This window comes from Chlamydomonas reinhardtii, chromosome 11 (assembly GCF_000002595.2).
Source record: "Chlamydomonas reinhardtii strain CC-503 cw92 mt+ chromosome 11, whole genome shotgun sequence".
Taxonomy (NCBI): domain Eukaryota; kingdom Viridiplantae; phylum Chlorophyta; class Chlorophyceae; order Chlamydomonadales; family Chlamydomonadaceae; genus Chlamydomonas; species Chlamydomonas reinhardtii.
The window spans coordinates 1,600,618-1,617,549 of NC_057014.1; the positions used below are offsets into that span (position 1 = coordinate 1,600,618).

At 64.0% G+C, this 16,932-nt stretch overlaps 4 protein-coding genes across 4 annotated transcripts; 3 read left to right on the forward strand and 1 right to left on the reverse strand.

The window, feature by feature from the left end:
• The first annotated feature begins 13 nt into the window (after positions 1 to 13).
• On the forward strand, positions 14 to 3,885 carry CHLRE_11g467762v5 (uncharacterized protein). Its single transcript, XM_043067519.1, has 2 exons — positions 14 to 274; positions 650 to 3,885. The coding sequence occupies exon 2, from the start codon at positions 727 to 729 to the stop codon at positions 3,847 to 3,849; it is 3,123 nt and encodes a 1,040-aa protein (XP_042919515.1). The 5' UTR covers positions 14 to 274; positions 650 to 726; the 3' UTR covers positions 3,850 to 3,885.
• A 58-nt stretch (positions 3,886 to 3,943) lies between these two features.
• Positions 3,944 to 7,125, forward strand: CHLRE_11g467763v5 (uncharacterized protein). Its single transcript, XM_043067520.1, has one exon. The coding sequence runs from the start codon at positions 4,015 to 4,017 to the stop codon at positions 4,210 to 4,212; it is 198 nt and encodes a 65-aa protein (XP_042919516.1). The 5' UTR covers positions 3,944 to 4,014; the 3' UTR covers positions 4,213 to 7,125.
• A 248-nt stretch (positions 7,126 to 7,373) lies between these two features.
• CHLRE_11g467764v5 (uncharacterized protein) lies at positions 7,374 to 8,319 on the forward strand. Its single transcript, XM_043067521.1, has one exon. It carries the CDS (start codon positions 7,409 to 7,411, stop codon positions 7,742 to 7,744), a length of 336 nt encoding a protein of 111 aa, XP_042919517.1. The 5' UTR covers positions 7,374 to 7,408; the 3' UTR covers positions 7,745 to 8,319.
• An 870-nt stretch (positions 8,320 to 9,189) lies between these two features.
• CHLRE_11g467765v5 (uncharacterized protein) lies at positions 9,190 to 16,823 on the reverse strand. The gene is made up of 5 exons (XM_043067522.1): positions 16,484 to 16,823; positions 16,340 to 16,352; positions 15,440 to 16,039; positions 11,846 to 15,259; positions 9,190 to 11,686 (listed from the first exon to the last, which is right to left on the reverse strand). The coding sequence occupies exons 3-5, from the start codon at positions 16,014 to 16,016 to the stop codon at positions 11,043 to 11,045; spliced, it is 4,635 nt and encodes a 1,544-aa protein (XP_042919518.1). The 5' UTR covers positions 16,017 to 16,039; positions 16,340 to 16,352; positions 16,484 to 16,823; the 3' UTR covers positions 9,190 to 11,042.
• Positions 16,824 to 16,932: the final 109 nt, after the last annotated feature.

The window sequence follows — 16,932 nt, forward strand, 5'->3', positions numbered from 1 at the left end:
CCACCATCATGCACATCAAACGTATGCCGAACTGATATATTCTGCTAGGACCGGTGAAACGCGGACATAATCAACCGTCCAACTTTTCGCATAATGGGCTCCTCGATTGACAAGAGCACACTATAGTCATATTGTAGCTTGGAATCTGGCTTGACTGCTGCACTTTGGGTTGCGCTCGCAAAGGCAGCGCGGCGCCGGGAAACACGCCGCCCTTTTCCGACCTTCACTGCTCGGCGTTTCACATTTAAGGTGACAGCTCTGCAAGTATCATAAGGCAAGTTACGGGTACTCGTAAGGCGTCGCGCCGGAGAGGCGAGCTCAGTAGTGTCGACGATGCAATTCGAGTCGAGCGTGTTCCCGTACCTCCGCACAATGGTTTGCACATTTGTTCACATATTAACTTCAACAGCTTGCCTTTAGATTTCAGCAACCAGCCACGTCGTCCAGGGTAGTTAGGAGCCAAGGCAGTCGATTGTCCGGGGGCCTGTTAGGCCAGGATACCTCAGTTGGGATAACGTTGGCTTTGCGAGGTTGCGAATGCGGTCCAACTGAATCATTCTGGCTGCCTCGCTCAGGTCGCAGCCCTGCCGTCCACGACTTCAGCCGCATTAATAACGGTAACCCGGAACCCTTTTTGCCATGACCACAGGAGGACGACAGGGCGGTGCAGCATACACGGACGCCGCGGGTTGCTATTAATTAATTCTTTTCAAGGCGGATCAACGCATGGAAGCAGGCAGGGATGTGCACGACGCACGCAACCCTTGCCAGGAAGTCCTCGTCGCAATCGGCGCGCCTGCACGGTCCCGGAAGCTCAGCGCAATCAATTTGCTGGGCCTGAGGAACAGGGATGTAGGTCCCTGTGATGCAGGCAGCACAAGACCGCTACCGCCACAGCCGCGGCAGCAACAGCCGCAGCAGCAGCCGTCGTGCAGCGGCCTCGCTGCCACGACAGGGGTGGCCGATAAAAGCAGTTGCGGCATGCCACCCGGTGCCTGCGCGCTGTCCACTACCTTTCCAGGTTTTTGCGGTGATGACGCCGACAACTATGATCATGACGCATGCCATGATGTGCTCCTGCGGCGGGCTACCCGTTCCCCAATCCGCGGCAGCCGCCACCAGCAGTGCGGCGGCCTGAGCGCCGATGAGGACGTGCCTGCTGCTTCCGCCACCATGACCGCCGCGCCTGCTGCTGGCGGCTTGCCGCAGCAGCCAATGGCGCTGCCGGCCAGGCCGCCCGCCGCACCGCAGCTACCGCCGCAACAAGGGGTGGCATTGGCAGCCGCCGCCGCCGCCGCCGCCGCTGAGACGCCGCCGACAGCAGTATCGCGATCGGCGGCTGTGGCCATGGCGACGGCGGCGGCACCGTTTCGCCGCGACTGCGGCGGCGGCAGCAGCGGCGACAGCGGCAGTGGCAGCGACCGCATGCAGGCAGGCACGCGGGCACGCCAGCAGCCCTGGCACTTGCACCACGCCCTCCTCACCAGCTACGATACCGGAGGCGCGGCAGCTGCTGCTGGCGGCGGTGCCGCTGCTGCAGCTGCTGCCGCGGCTGGCCGCGGCGCAGGCCCAGACGACGCCGGCCCCACGGTGCAGCAGCCCCACACCGCCACAGCATCAATCGCCACGGCCGCCGCTGCGGCCTGCGCCGCGGCCTGCAGCTACAGCCGCCGCACCTGCCAGTCGGGCTACAGCGCAGAGACAAGCGGCCCCTGTGACGGCGGCGGCGGCCCCTACGGCGGCCCGTCCGGTGGCGGCGGCGCCGTCAGCAGCATGGCCCTTTCCTCCGCCGCCTCGGCTGCCCACCCGCTTAAAATGTGGGCAGACGTGTGGGGGCTGGCGAGCGGCAAGCAAGGCGGTGGTGGCGGCGGCGGCGGCGGCAGCCGCATCGCCGCGCCGGGCTTTGGCTTGGGCAGCGGCGACACGCATGGGCATGTGGATACGAATGAGGGTGCGGGTGCGAAGCTTGCGGGTGCGCCTGACGGTGCCGGCAGCGGCGGCGGCGCCGCCGCCGCCAGAGACAACGCCGCCAGCACCCGGACCTTCCAGGCGGACGCGTACGACAGAATGGATCTAGGCGGTTTCGATCCAGCAATCCGCGGTCCTGTGGAACCCATGGATCCGATGTACGACACGCTGTGGTGCGGCCGTACGAACCAGCAGGCCAGCAGCGGTTACAATGTGCATCACCAGCAGCATCACCAGCCGCCCAGCAGAGAGATGCAGCTGTCTGCTGGGGCGCCACGTCGGCGTGGCCAGGATCACGTCCCTACTGGCGGGGATGACGATATCGATGGCGAGTGTCTGTTGGCGGCATCCTCCCGGCGTCGCGACGCGGCCGCCACATCTGTGGCCGCGCACTCCCTGCGGTCGGCGGCCGGAGGCCACGCTGGCTTCGGTGCTGCTGCAGTCGCCGGCGCCGGCCCCGGCTGCTGCTTAACTGCTGCTACAGCCGTGGCTGCCGCCATTAATGCTGCCGGCTCTGCCGCTACAGCCGACTACAGCCGCGTCGCTGTTGGCGGCTCACCTGTCCGCCTCGGTGCCTCGACCGTGCCTTCGCTGGAAACCGACCCCTGCAGCGAGGGCGTCGCTGCTTCGGACCGTGGCCGCAGGCCCGCCGCCGCTGCTGCCGCCGCTGCCGCCGCCGCCGCCCACGGCCGGCTCACACACCAGCTCCTCATCGCAGCCTTCGCGCCGGCCGCCGCAGGTGCCACCGCCAACAGCGCGTCTGGAAACGGCAGCAGCGGCGGTGGGGTTGAAGGCTCCGGCTTCCCGCTATTCCCGCCTGTTCCGCCGCCCGCCGCGCCACGTGTAATAACCAGCAGTAGGGCGCAGCATCAGCAGTTGCTGGGCGCCGCGGCCAACGCCCGTGGCGCGGCTGGTCGCAACAGGAAGGCCCGGTCTGACGTCGTCGCTTACGGCCGATGCACTGGATACCTGGAGCTTCCCCTCCCCCAGCACTGCCAGCCGCCGCCGTCAGGGAGCGCCGCAGCAGTGGCTCAAACAGCCGCCGCCGCGTATTTCGCCGCGTGGCCTGCTGCTGCCAGCTCAGACGGTGACGGTGCTGGCAACAACAGGCGTGGGCCCCTGCCCTGCGTCTCCGCCCACCGCTCCTGTGGCCCAGCGTCGTCGCCGGCGGCAGGGCTGCTCACGGTCAAGCAAGCCCTTCAGGCTTTTGATACCATGTCAGCGGCTGGGACCAGGGCTGCGGCTGCTGAGGATTCTGACGCCGAGTCGTCGGAGGACTCCGTACTGGCACGCTATGCCAGGCCGTCCAAGCTTGCCGCCGCCGCTGAGGCTACCGCTACCGCAGCAGCCTCCGCAGGCGGCACGGCGCCGGTAGCCGCTGGCGACCTGCTGATTCCGGTTAGCGGCTGCGGCTCCGCCGGTAACATGCCGACGACGCTGCTACTGCCGCTGTCCGACCGTGGTTCGTGGCGCCCCACTACCGCGGTGGCCGTCACAGCGGGGCAGCTGGCTGCGCTGTCCGTGCCAGCGGCGCGGTCCCTGCCACACGCCGGCGGGCCGGATGCGCCCGCAGCCGGTGGCGCAGCCGCTGCCGCGCGGCACGAGCGACAGCAGCAGGCGCAGGGGCCGCTGCGCTCGCGGCAGGCACACGCGTGGATGGCGGGGCGTGAGGCGGCGATCGCGTGCGTAGCCGCCGCCTCCAAAACGGGCACCGTGCCTGACCCCTACGCGGACACCGATAGCGACCTTGAGCTTGCCTCCGCGTGTGAGGAGGCGACGGACACCGCCGGCGGCACGTCGTCGCCGGCAGCAGCAAGCCAGCAGCGCCGGCGCTCAGCAGGCTGCATTCTGGGAAGCATCTTCACTTGCCTCGGCCGATGATGAGGCTAGCTTTGAAGCGCAGGCGGATCTGTGCAGGGCGCCGCCTTGGCGGCGTGCAAGCAAAGCAAGTGAAGGTTTGCTTGGATTGCAGACATGTAGGGTTCAGGGGTGGAGCACGCAGCCCCAGGCCCGTGCTGAGTTCTTCCGGCCGGCGGTTTGCAGGGGATGCTGCAGGCGGCGGTGTGGCAGCAGAAGGGTCCGACGGGTTGGAGTAGCATGCTACGCTGGGTATTTCGTTTGAGATGGTTTGCAGGGACCGGGCTTACCTGTGCTAACTGCCGTACTCATCACCGGCCGTGCGACACGTTTGTTCGTTCCGATGGATCTTCGTGGTATGACATATTTGTATGCTTCGTTCGCTGACCGGCGTGATACTAAACCCACATGCATTGCGCTGTGATTGATGGCACTTGCAGCTGTATTTCGTACTGACTAGCACCTGGTGGCGATGTTATGATATCCAATTGGCATCTGTGCCTGTGATGCACATTCGTGCATGTATGTGGCAATGCCCCTTGGCCTAAACCTGGGCGTACAACGCAACTAGCACATAAAAAATCTTCATCCGCTGGTTATGGGAATGTGAATTTGTCGGGAACTAACGCGGTTGGACGGACAAACTGCTGATCGTGGTGCGGCGGTTGCTCATGCAAACACCATCTGGCCGGCGAATGTGTGTGGCTAGCTGGGCTTTAGGATGGATTGGTGAATGATCGAGGCTCTTTATGGGGCATGCGTTGTCTGCTGGCAGCAGCCAGCTACGCATATAGGTGGGCGTGCGCGTTGGGGGAACCGAGGAAGGGAGCATTTTATGGGCGGAAAACACCAAAACCAGCGAACGTACGTGTACGGGGGGGTTGGATTCCCGAGGGAGTTCGGGGGTTCTGAGTTCGGGGGTACTGATTTTACGGAGGCTGACATGTTCGATGGCGCAGGTGGCTAACGTTGTGCAAGGGTGCAACCGCTCCGAACGACACGGACTGGGGGCTACGGATGTAACGGAGATGGTGTGGGGAAGATTGGGGGCAACCGGGGCCTTCAACCCCTTTTTTGGATTGTGCACTGCACGCTGTGTATGTGGTGTACTCTTTTACGCCTTGGCCAGATCAATCACAGGCCCGTACGTTGCTGAAGAACTCTTTGTGAATGTGCGGGAGAGTCACACACGCTGCGTGACCGACGGAGGCTGCTGAGCAGAGCGGTGACGCTTTCCCGTTCCTTGGTGCAATTGCAGTTCTTGGGGTGTAGCGCATGTCCTACTTGGGGCGCGCCTCGGCCGCGCGCGCGTTCTCGCAAATATAGTTTGGCCAAGCACGCCTTGATGCGCATGAACGCACGCGGGCGCCGCGTGCAGCTAAGTATGCGCGCATGTGGATCGGTTGGTTGGTTGGCAGGTTGGTTGGTTGAGCTGGTTGGTCGTTACTTGGCTGGCCACTAACAGCCTCCCTTCGCCTGTAATTACTTACGGTCGCATTCTGAGTAATGCGGTGTGCGTGTTTATGAATGTTCATGTATGTGTGTGTGTGAGAGCACAAGAGAAGGAAACATGTGCTTGTGTGCTTCAACGTATGTGCTGGTTATGCTGGGATGGGGATTTGCTGCCATTGATACGATATACGTGATGACCGCCGGGCGACCATTTGGCGACGTCGGAAGTCTGATGGAATGAATGTCAAGCCTGGGGCCTAGGAACATTAGCGGCCGCGCCTTGGGGCCGCAGTCCACGTGCCAAGACTGTGGCAAAAGCTAACAGTATAGTTTGCATGATTGGGGAGGGGTGAAGAGTAGTGGCTGAGCAATGCGGCGTACACATGCGGTAAGCGCAATGCATTCACAACACTTGTGCGGATGCGTGCAGCAGCGGGAACGAGACAGTGAAGCTATGTGTGTGTGCGCGTAGATGTCACGTTGGCGCTCGTGCACACACAAGGATGCGGTCATGGATCCAAGCGGGCTGTGGCAATGTGGTGTTTGAGAGGATAAGGCATCATGTGTTGAATCTGTGTGTGTAAGTGTGTGCTGTCGGGTAAGATTTATTTCTGTTTGGGTTGGTGCCTGCTGTGCTTGTGCTTGACAGCGGGACGTGGCTGGACGCATGGCGGGCCGTGCCTGTACAAACCGACCCCGGCTATGTCCGGGAGCTGAGGTAGACGCTTGCGGCCTTAGATGGGAGACGTGGCGTGGGGCGCAGCCCACTTTTCCCTCGGGAGGGAAAACCATATTGTCCACCACAGCCCTTGTTTCCTCTAGCCCCCGTGCAGCAGGGGACACGTATGGCTGTGGATTTGTACGTACATAGAAGGCGCAGCCTCATGCAGGTAGTAAAGTGTGTTTGTGTATGTATGTGTGTGTGTGGTTTCCAGTTTGAGCACGGTGGTTTGTAAGGTTTCTGTGCTTCGCTTGTTGTATACCGCGTGGGCGCTTGTGGGGGCGGTCCATGAGTCCTACAAGCATGAGGAGCGACCTGGGCTTAAGTGTGCTTGCAAAGTTTCGCCCCGCTGTCAGACATACCGTTGGCATCGGGAGGCAGGCCGGGCGGGAGGTGTGACCCCTGAATGCAACAGAAGCACGGCTGTGTGTCTGAGTCATGAAGAGCGGTGGAGTTGCAGGCAATGAGGTGGACGGGTTGTGTTTCCCGAAGGGATGCACCCGGCAACTAGCAGCGGCCCCTCCCACGGCCCGTCCTCGCCCTTGAATTCTACGGACGGCCAATGGCCAAAGCCGAGGAATTACCGTACGGTAGTGCGTATGTACTACATGATTGCATGAATTACCGTACTGTATGTCGTTCGGTTCGGAGCTATGACTCGGATGCGATTATGAGATGTGCGCCTGGCTGCTGGATGCGATAACCCTTGTCTGGGGCTGGTCCTCCCATTATGATATTCTGTCAATACCGGGAGGCGGAGACAGGCGGGAGGGATGTGTGCTGGTGGTGGTGCCTTGCCTGTCCTTACCACCCTAGTAGGATGCATGCTGTAGAATGATGCGCGTGGTCGCTACGCAAGCGTCTGTCGTGTGCACCGTTCCGTGCACAACATGTTTGTGAGACTCGTTTGCCTATTGCGAGATGCCGTATGATTGATAGCGGCGGCGGGCGGCGTGTATTTGTGGCGGCGTACAATGCATTGAGATTTATGAAGGAGATCCCCGCCGCCGCCTGCGGGCCGCGGGCCGCGGGTGCGTGCGTGCGTACGAGCGCATTGCCCGCGAGAGCGAGGGTGAAGGACTTGCTTGCTGAGAGGTGTATGTCCCAAAATGTAAGTAAGTCGGTGGCTCAGTGGCCCTAGCTAGGCCCCTGGCGTACCGAGACGTACGACATTATTGCCGTACTGCATCCAAGTCGGCTAGCTAGCCAGCAGCAGCCAGCCAGCCAGCCAGTCAGGGTCTGGATGTGCAGCTGGTGTCCGCTGCTTGCACTTCCACAAATACACACACACACACACACACACACACACACACACAGGTAGGTATCCGTAAGTAACTCCGGCGTCGTCTGGGCGGGCTTTCGTTTCGTTTTTTAACACACACACACACACACACAGAGCAGGCGGAGGCGATGGCGCGCGGCGACTTCTCTGCTCTGGGCCTGGGAGAGGGCTCGATGGGCATGTATGAACGTCGGTGGCGGGCTAGCAACGCGGGTCGCGTTTGGAATGTGGAGGTAGTGGTGACCAGGGATCAGCGGGCGGCCTTCATCAGGGCTGCGGCGCAGATTAAACACACCGCAGGCGTGACGGTGGCCCCCTTCCTGACGCCGGAGGGGCGGGCAGCTAGGCGCGCGCGGCAAGCCCAGTTCGACAGCCTGGTGGAACGGGGTCTGCAGCCGTACTGGCGGGGCACGGACATCGTGACTGAGGAGGGGGACCGGCGCTGCGTACACCCCGTGCAGTAATGCACATGGCGGATAACTGAGAGGGGCGCGCATTGTGTGTGTGTTTCAGTCCAGCGGAAGTTAGGCTTGTTGGGAATGCAGGGCTAGGACACAGACGGTTTTGGTTATTGATCCTCTCTCTCACTTTGTGGCTGCCCTTAGGCATATCCTGCCCTGTGGGGAAGGGAAGGTAGCTAGTGCCGGCGGGGTGCTTGTTTTGCGGTTGCTGCGGCCACGTGCCGGACTTGGACGGTACATGACTTTTTGCTAGGCGAACAAACAATGCATAGTGGCCAGCTGCCGGCTCGCAGCAGTGTTGATATAGACGGAGGTGCGGCTTCTAGGGCCAAACCGACGTCTCACAATATAGACAGAGGTGCGGCTCTTAGGGCCAAATCAGTGTCTAACCACAATAGATGGAGGTGCGGCTCCTGTGGCCAAACTGACGTCTAACGCTACGCGTAGGCTTGGGAGACATGTACTGCCAGACCCATGCGCGACAAACAAGGTGCTAATGCGCCCCTGGCACTAGCAACTACGGGTTGTCCGGATACACGATCACGTGATCTGATAAACAACTGTAAACCGTTGTCACACACACACACACACACACACACACACACACACACACACACACACACACACACACACACACACACACACACACACACACACACACACACACACACTCTCCCTCTCTCAGCCCAGCGGCCCAGCCAACCAGCCAGACAGCGACTTGTCGGTACGTACAGGACCCGTGCGCCATCCGATCCGACCAGCCGCGCGCTAATGCCTTGTTGTAACTTGAATGCTGGGGTCTGGGAATACTCTGCACGCACACTACGGGACTACGCCTACCTGCCCCTTACCCTGTCCCATCGCACGCAGCCACGCACTCCCTCTCTCTCTGACCCGCCCCACCCACCGTGCCCATCCACCCACATGCGGGCTGTTTGCACCAGTACTCCCATGTAAAGCGGGGTGCAGCCGTGAGTACAGCTGATTCCCGCACAGTGAGCTGGTAGTGGCTTGAGCCGCTTCATATCAATTGCGGTGCGTAACCATCTCAACCGGCATGTACGTAGTTGAGCGCCTGTCCACCTGCCTGATGAGCGGCCGAGTGGTAAGGGATGCAAGTACTGCAGCTAATAGCCCGCAGCTTATTGGCAGCTATCGTCCACAAGGCCACTGCCAAACAGCAGGCACCACAAGAGGCACCGTTTACATCTATCGGCGTTTGAGCCCTTGCTCGCTGTACTGCCAATCAAGCTGTACTAGGCCGAGGGGTGCGCATCATGGATTCGTGCAGTATGCTGCGTCCCGTGTCCGGAGGACGGGCGCGTCGCGCAGGCGCGCGCTGCCGTACGGTACTGCAGCAGGGGCGGCTACTGCGGGGCAGGCGGTGCGGTCCGCTGTTCGGAATGGGTTTCAGCCAGCCCCTACCACGCACGGGTCGACCACGCACGCGCCGCGCGTATTTACACCCTGCGTCCAACCTGACCGCAGTCTTCACCGCATTCATCAGCCAGCTCAACAATGCGGTATAAGAAACAAACACAGTGAAGGACAACGTGCGCACCGGATCTCAGTGTCAGTGTCCACGCAAGCAACGTTCCAACCAGTTCCAACCTGCTCAAGCCATCCAAATCCAGTGCAGGCTGCATTACCACTCGTCATCATCGGCGCCGACCGGCACCTTCAGGTTTAAGTTCGCGATCCTGTAAAACGCACGCGAGTAAAACGGCACACAGGATTCCCAAGCCCATGGCAGCAGTACCAGCCCGCTGACCGCAACGTTGTTCGCCTGCTGCTACCGTAACCAAGAAGTTCAAGACGCGCGTGCATACAATCCGGCGCAACCACGCAATCAAAAAATATATCAATGCAAAGAGCCAACTCAGGCCAACGAACCCCTCCCTCCATGATAGATGGCAATGTGCAGGGGTGCCCCTTGCAACTGATGAATACTGCTTGCTCGAGCCAAGCAACTGCCGCCCTGACCAGCCTGTGCCCGCAAGCCCCAATTCGCCTGCTGCCTTGGTACGGTCACTGCAAATCCTCCCAATGCAGAATCCGAGGCTCCGCGGCTGCTGCGGACCTATCCGCCGTATGCACACTTACCGGCCCACACACATGCATACGTACGTTACCCCGGCAACCGCCCCGCGCCCATGCTGGGTCGTCTGTAGGTGCCACCCGGCCCCTCCCCCCCCCCCGGCATGAGTCGTGGGATCGCCCTGATCCTGCCAGACTTGCGCTCTTGCCGGCAAGCCGCCGCCCACAGCACAGGGCAGGCAGCGGAGGCACGCATCTCAGAAAACACCGATCCGTACGCCATGCCAGACAAGAAACCGCCGCCGCCTTCAACCAACCCACCAGCTTTGTCCGCGCTGCTACAAATAGCCAAGGAACCATGTATGTGATGATAGATTGTGTCACCCGCGCCGCCCCCGATGCTCACGCCCACGACGTCCTGTGCCATGAGCTAGTAGCTGTGGCGCATCCGTGTGTGCGTGTCTCACGTCTAATCCCAGTTGCCCCATCCAGGCTACGAGCTTACTTGCCGCGCATTATTGTACATGGTAATGATACAGGTAGCAAGATGGCCACGAGCAAAAAAAAAAGATGCTACTGGCGTGTAATGCGCCAGACAGACTCATGGACTCATGGAGGCAACCAGACACACAAGTGTGCTAACAGGTTATTAGCTCCAGGGCCCGTAAGCACAGGGCGCAAAGCGTTCAACACTGCGCAGATGTATTCGTGCCATTCGGCGGAAGTCATTTAGTTAGACACATGCCGTAGGTGCATCATGCATGGTGCTTGTACACAATCGCATACGTCTAGGAACAGGCGCGGACTATGCATGGACATGCAACGCGCCGCTATGCCTTGCCGCCACATTTGCTTAATGACGGGCGGGTCACATCACGTTCCAGCAAAGCGCAAACCCGCCGCATGCAACGAGTCGCTACAATCACAGTTACGGTGAGTGTACGGTATGTGTACAGCAATGCCGGCTGCATGCGCGTATGATGCAGTGAGCCATCGGCGAAACGCCACTTGAGCGCCCCACCACCTTTGCAATGCCCGCAATCTTGAGAATGCTGACAGGACACGTCAGCACGCACCACGCCCATTCCCGCGAGCACCCGCGCCGGTCCGCCACTCCTGCATCGCGATATACGGTATGCCCGCCCTCTCTCAAACTCAGCAGTCTCATATTGTACACCAACATCACCCGGCAGCAGCAAGGCATGCCGCAAGCAAGGCAATGTAACCTAAGCGATTGACCCCAACAATTGCTTAGGTAATGTATCTAGTCATACCAGTGGCGGCAGCCAAAACACCCAGCGAGCCAGCCGCTCCCATTGCCAACAGGTTTCGACCTCCGCCCACCGGCATCTGCTCCCGCCACCCCGGCGGCCGCCGGAAGCGCGGCTCCTGCTGCTCCTGCTGCGGCTCCTGCTGCCGCTGCTCCTGCTGCTGCTGCTCCTGCAGCTACTGATTGAGGTCCCACCGCCACCGCCGCTGCTGCCGCACCCGCCGCTGCGCCGTGTGCTTGGGGCGTGCCGACAGCATTCATCTCATCCGACCCCTGCACCTGCTCCCCCTCCTGGCCACATGTCTGCCGCTGCGCCTGCTGCACCTCTTGCACCTCCACCGCGCCCCACGGCTGTCGCAGGCCCGCTTCTGGGCGGCCACCAAAAGCTGCGCCTGCCGCTGTGCCTGCCGCTGCGGTCGCAGACTCGCCCTGCAGCGATCCTGTCCGGGACCGGGAGCACGTCGTGCTGCCGCCGCCGTCCTCCGCATCCGACACCCACACCACCTCCTGTCCGGGGCTAAGGCCGAACAACCCCAGTTCCGTGGGCGTCAGCCCGCGCCGCGGCGGCCGCGGCGGCGCACCGCCGCCCTCGCCACGGGACGCACCACCCGCTGACGTACCTCCGATCGCACCGCCTCCTGCCCTTCCGCAGTACAGCGCCAGCGGGACACTGTGTGCGCCGCTGCTCGTGGCGAGCGGCGTGGAGGGCTGTGCGTCATGCCCGCCGCCACAGCCGCCGCCGGCGTCAGCGCCACGCGAATCGTAGCCACCAGGGCTGATGCAAGCCACGGGCTTACCTGCGGCAGCGCCGGCAACTGCGATCATCAGGGCAGCAGGTGGCGGCGGCGGCGGCAGCGGCGGCTGCGCGAAGCCCCAGGCCACGTCTACAGCAGTGATGGAGATGCGCGCAGCAGCGCGCGCCAGCGCCAGCGCCGCGGCGACGGAGGTTTCAGAGGAGGGGCCGCCGGAGCTGGAGGCGACGTGCGTGCCGGGTCGTGAGTGCGGCGCGCCGCTCGTGTGTGAGCTGTAGCCGTAGTGCGGCGGCGGCAGCGGATGCTGCAATACACGATATTGTGGAGCAAAGGCTGGTGACGCGCCCTGATGACCTGATAGGTGCAAAGCGACCATCTCCGGCGTCGCAAGCGCCGGCGGCGGGCCGGGCGACGACTGCAAGACTACTTCCCAAAGGTTGCGGCCGCTTGCATTTGTAAGCTGTGTCGGCATCGGTGACGATGCGGCGGAGGCAGTGGACTGCAGCGGCGCCGCCGCCGCCGCCGCCGCCGCTGCCGCGACGGCGGCGGAGGCACTGCTGGCGGCGGAGGCACTGCCGCCGCCGCTGCCAGAGCCCCAGCTGTGCTGCATGTAGCGGTTGTTGCGGTGGGTATTATCGACGTCGACATCGTATCGCCGCCGGCCGCCGCTCCTGCCGCGCTGTTTACAGGCGGCGGCTGTGGCAGTAGCCGCCGAGGAGGAGGCCGCGGCGGCGGCGACGGCGGGGCCCCAGGTGGAGCTGATACGAACCGCCTGAGCCACTGTCAGGCGATTTGGCCTGCCGGCGGCGGCGCCGCCACCGCCGCCGCCGTCAGTGGAGGCAGAGATGGCGGCGGCAGGGCTGCCGCCGCCAATGATACCGCCGACGCCGGCGCCAGCACCGCCACCGCCGACGCTGTCGGCAGCTGTGGTGGTGGCGGCGGCAGCAGTGGAATGGCCGGGTGCGGCCAGCAGGGCGCTGGGCGTTGACATGGACAGAGAGCCCGTCGCGCCGCCACTGCTGCTAACAGGTGCGCCGCCGGCGGCGCGGACGGCGCCGCTGGCGGCGCCTACGCTGCCGCGGTACAAGCTGACGTACCCGATGGCACTCAGCGCGCCCTCCGGCTCCACTGCCGAGTCCTCCGGGATATAGCCGCTGCTGCACTCGCGGCGGCGCAGGCCCCGCATGAACCCCGACCCCGCAGCGGCGCCGCCACTGCTAGGCCGGGCGCTCATGTAATCGCCGCACGTCGCCGCTGTCGTTGCCCTTGCCGCCGCGCTCGCGGGCATTGCTGCTGCCGTTGACCCGCTGCTACGCAGCGGCGAGCCGCCGCCGTCGCCGCCAGAGGTCTCATGGCCGGCGGCAAGCGTACCTGCACCTGTGCCAGCTGGCCCTGCCGCCGCCGCCGCCCTGGCCGTCGCCGCCGCTGCCGCCACTGGGTATGGGGTCATCAATGGCGCGGCTCCAGCAGCTGCCGCCACCTGCTGCCGTGCACTCAGCGCGTCGGCAGCACTGCCAGCACCTGAGGCCCTGCCGGCAGCAGCATCGGCAGCACCGGCAGTAGCAGGGGCAACGGTGTCAGCAGTAGCCAGCAGCGCCATGGCTCGCGAACCCGTCCAGTTCCCGCTGGAGCTGGTGTTGCTGCCGCCGCCGCGGCTCTGGGTTTTGCTGGCGGCGCTGTTGCTATCCTGTACACGCAGGCGGCGGCAGATGCTTGCGAGCGTCGCCGCGAGCGAGGCAGACACAGAGCCTGTGCCGGTACCGAAGTAGGAGGCAGCAGAGGCGTGTGTGGCGGCGGCGGTGGCGGTGGTGGCGCCGCCGGGGGCGCTGATGCGGGCGTCCGGCGTCGTCGTCAAGATGCCCGAACTGATGGCGGCGCGGCCGGTGGCGACGCCAGGTGTTGGCGTTGCCGGCGCCGCAGCTGCAGTTGCTGCTGCGGCGGCGGTCGCTGCAGGAACGAAGCCTGGGTCGCATTCGCGGCGACCGTGGCGGTGCTGCTCCCGCCGCTGCTGCGACGCCTGCTGCGCCGTATGCTGGTGCTGGTGCTGCGCCGCCACCTGACGGGGCTGCGGGCTGCTGCTGTGCAGCCGCCGCGGCACGACGGGCGCTTGCGCGCCGGCGGCCAACGCTCTCCGCGGCACGTCACCCACCGCTTCGACCCCCGCCGCCGCCGCCACCGCCGCCGCCGCTGCCGCCGCTGAGGTGGATGGAGAAGCGCCGGTTGCAACCGAAGCAGCGTCGCCGTCGCCCTCTGCTGCTGCGGCTGCAGCCACGGCAGTAGGGCCTGCCGAGGCCGCCGCGGACAGTAAGAGGTCGTGTAACCGTGCGTCGGGCCCCAGTGCTGGCGTGTGCGGCTGGTGAAGCACGGGCGAGCAGGAGGAGTGCAGGCCTGCGGCGGCTGCTGCTGCCACGGCGGCGGCGCCAGCGGTGCCAGCGTCACCACCATTTGTGCCGAGCGCTGTTGTCACCATGGGGCTGACATTGGCCCCATCACCGGTTGCAGCTCGTGCAGCTGGTGGTGCAGGTGGTGCTGGTGGTGCTGCTCCTGTTGTGGCTGCGGCTGCTGTTGCGGCGGCGGCTGCAGCAGCAGACCTCTTGCCAGCAGGCAGCAGCGGCAAGCGCTGCCCCTCGCCGGCGGCGGCGGCGGCACCGTCCACGTCAGCAGCCTCGCCAGCATCATTGCTGTCGCCGAGGGCGGAGACGACCACCACACCAAAGGGAGCGTCAGCAGCCCCGCCGGCGGCGGCAAACTCAGCGCTCCCAGCGTCAGCAGCCCTTGCGCCCGCCCCTGCGCCCACCGCCGCACCACCACCACCATCACAATCACCACCACCACCACCACCACCACCACCATCACCACCATCACCACCACCACCACCACCACCACCACCACCACCACCACCACCACCACCACCACCACCACCAGCAGGCCCGAGCTCCGGCACGGGCACGGGCACGGGCACGGGCAACACGCCCTCATGTCGTGGATCCAACACAAACAGCGGCAGCTCTAATAGCTGCTGAGACAGCGGCAGCAGCCCGCCGCTGGCGCCAGTGGCCCCGTCGGCGGCGCCTCCGCCGCTGGCATTGCTCGCCCGGCCCACGATCAGAAGCGTCACGTCGGCGGCTGCTACTACGGGCGCGGCGGCGCCGCCGTGCAAACCAGCGCCGGTGGGGCCTGTCGCATCCGTGGAATGGCGCGGCACGCGTGGCAGCAGCGGTCGCGACGGCGAGTGGGCCGCATAGGCCGCATGGCTGGCATGTGCCACGCTAGCGTCGTCGTCGGCGGCGTCGTCGGCGGCGGCGTCGGCGGCGGCGTCGTCGGCGGCGGCGTCGGCGGCGGCGCCAGGTCCGAAAACTACCGCGGCTGCCAGTAACGACGACGAAGGAGAGGGCGCAGCAGCCGCCGTGGTGGCGGTGGTGGTGCAGGTTGTAGCGGTGACGGGGATGGTGGCACAGCCTGGTGCGTGTGCTCCTTCATGAGGATGCAGGTGCCGTGAGATCCGCCGCGCACGGCGATGTGAGCTGCTCCTGGTGAGCGCGCCGCCGCCGCCGCCATGCCCGCCGCTGTGCCCGCCGCCGCCGCCGCCGCCGCCGTGCCCGCCGCCGCTGACGCTTCTGCCGCCATGCCAAGATGCACTGTGCAGGTTCTGGATCATAAGGTGTGAGCCGTATCCGGCGTGGGCGCCGCCGCCAGTGCCGCCGTCGCAGGGGTGGTGGGAAGCGCCGCCGACAGCGGTGCCGCTGCCGCCGTGGCTAGGCGGCACACGGGGCAGCCCTCCGCTGTATGAGGGCGTGGGCAGGGAGGCGGTAAGGAAGTACGACGACCAGTCGGCGGCACAGTCCGAGGGGTCGTGGCTGCCACTTGCGTCCACCAAGGCTGCCGGTAGCTGGTGCGACGAGGTGTGGGCAGTGGTGTGGGCTGCGGTGTGTGCGGCTGTCGCTGCTGCTGGTGCCAGAAGCAGCCCCGCGCCTGGTGTGGGAGAGGGCGCGCCGGCGAGGGAGGCGGCGACGACGGGGTGGCTTGAAGATGCCAAATGGGCTTGTGGCGAGGAGCCGGCGGGCGTTGCGGCCGGCGGCGTTGAGACGTTGCCACGATTTGTCATGGGTGGTGCGGCGCAGGGATGCGTGGCGTGCAGCAGGCGGCGGCCGTCATCTGCTGCTGCTGCAGGCGCCACTGCGCTTATTACAAGCGGGGCCGCGTCACGAGGCTGCATGGCTAGGTGGCGGTAGCTAAGGTCTGAGTGGTGGATGGCGAAGCTCGTGAAGGTGGAAGGCGTTGGAGCCCAAGTTCGGCGTGCGCATATGGAGTGTCAGGACTCAGCCTGTCCCAGGAAACGGTTGGTATTCGGCCAGTTCGCGTAGACAGGCAAGCCACGCTGCGAGCTCTCACGCGTACACATTTACTTAATAAGCTCGTTGCAGGACTCGGACATCGAAGACGAAGGCCTCTCAGGAAGGGTACGTAGCCGCGCCTCAGCGCCGAGAGACGCTGCGGAATCAGCGTCAGGCTAGCTGCAGTTTTCTAGTATGGTAAAGCCTGTAGAGCACGCCTGCAGGTCAGGCGAGGGGTATAAGGCGCCGGGTAGGAGAGGTCTGAAGACTGGACGGCGCGCGTTCGACCCTATGCCACAATCCTTGCCATGACAGGCCTGAAACAAACAGGTTAAGTCAGCATACGTACCTTAGGCGTCAAGCGGCTTGCGGTCCTACGAATCGTCGCGGCCGTCGAATGCTTTCCCGCCGCACCGCCAAGCGCCCCTCAAGTGGCTAGTTGAATTAATAACCCACTCATATCCATGCAGACGCCTGCACTGGCAGTTTTCCTGGACCGGCACGTCACCGGCCCAACGCGATTGAAATCGGCGAGAGCGGCTCGATCGTTGGGCCAAATCAACGAAGATAGTATTTCTGCAGCGTTTAGGTGCCCGGAGTGCAGTGCGGTCGATTACAGCAGCGCCTGTCAGAAGGATTGCTACGTACACCTAACACCTTAGGTGAGCTTCACATGAGGCGCGATTGCCGCAATGATTGCGGATACATATATACACAAGGTAAGAACGCAAGTACGGATCATGCCATCGGTTTTGGTGCGGTGACTGTGTTGTCCGGATCCGGACTGTGCGACATACG

What these genes read in the sequence shown, in the direction of transcription:
- CHLRE_11g467762v5 (XM_043067519.1), top strand. Translation starts at nt 727, where the DNA reads ATGGAAGCAGGCAGGGATGTGCACGACGCACGCAACCCTTGCCAGGAA.
- CHLRE_11g467763v5 (XM_043067520.1), top strand. Translation starts at nt 4,015, where the DNA reads ATGCTGCAGGCGGCGGTGTGGCAGCAGAAGGGTCCGACGGGTTGGAGT.
- CHLRE_11g467764v5 (XM_043067521.1), top strand. Translation starts at nt 7,409, where the DNA reads ATGGCGCGCGGCGACTTCTCTGCTCTGGGCCTGGGAGAGGGCTCGATG.
- CHLRE_11g467765v5 (XM_043067522.1), bottom strand. Translation starts at nt 16,016, where the DNA reads ATGCAGCCTCGTGACGCGGCCCCGCTTGTAATAAGCGCAGTGGCGCCT. An exon ending in TATGATCCAGAACCTGCACA is followed by an intron (nt 15,260 to 15,439) that starts GTGCATCTTGGC and finishes CACACGCACCAG; the next exon opens with GCTGTGCCACCATCCCCGTC. An exon ending in AGTTGCCGGCGCTGCCGCAG is followed by an intron (nt 11,687 to 11,845) that starts GTAAGCCCGTGG and finishes GCGGAAGGGCAG; the next exon opens with GAGGCGGTGCGATCGGAGGT.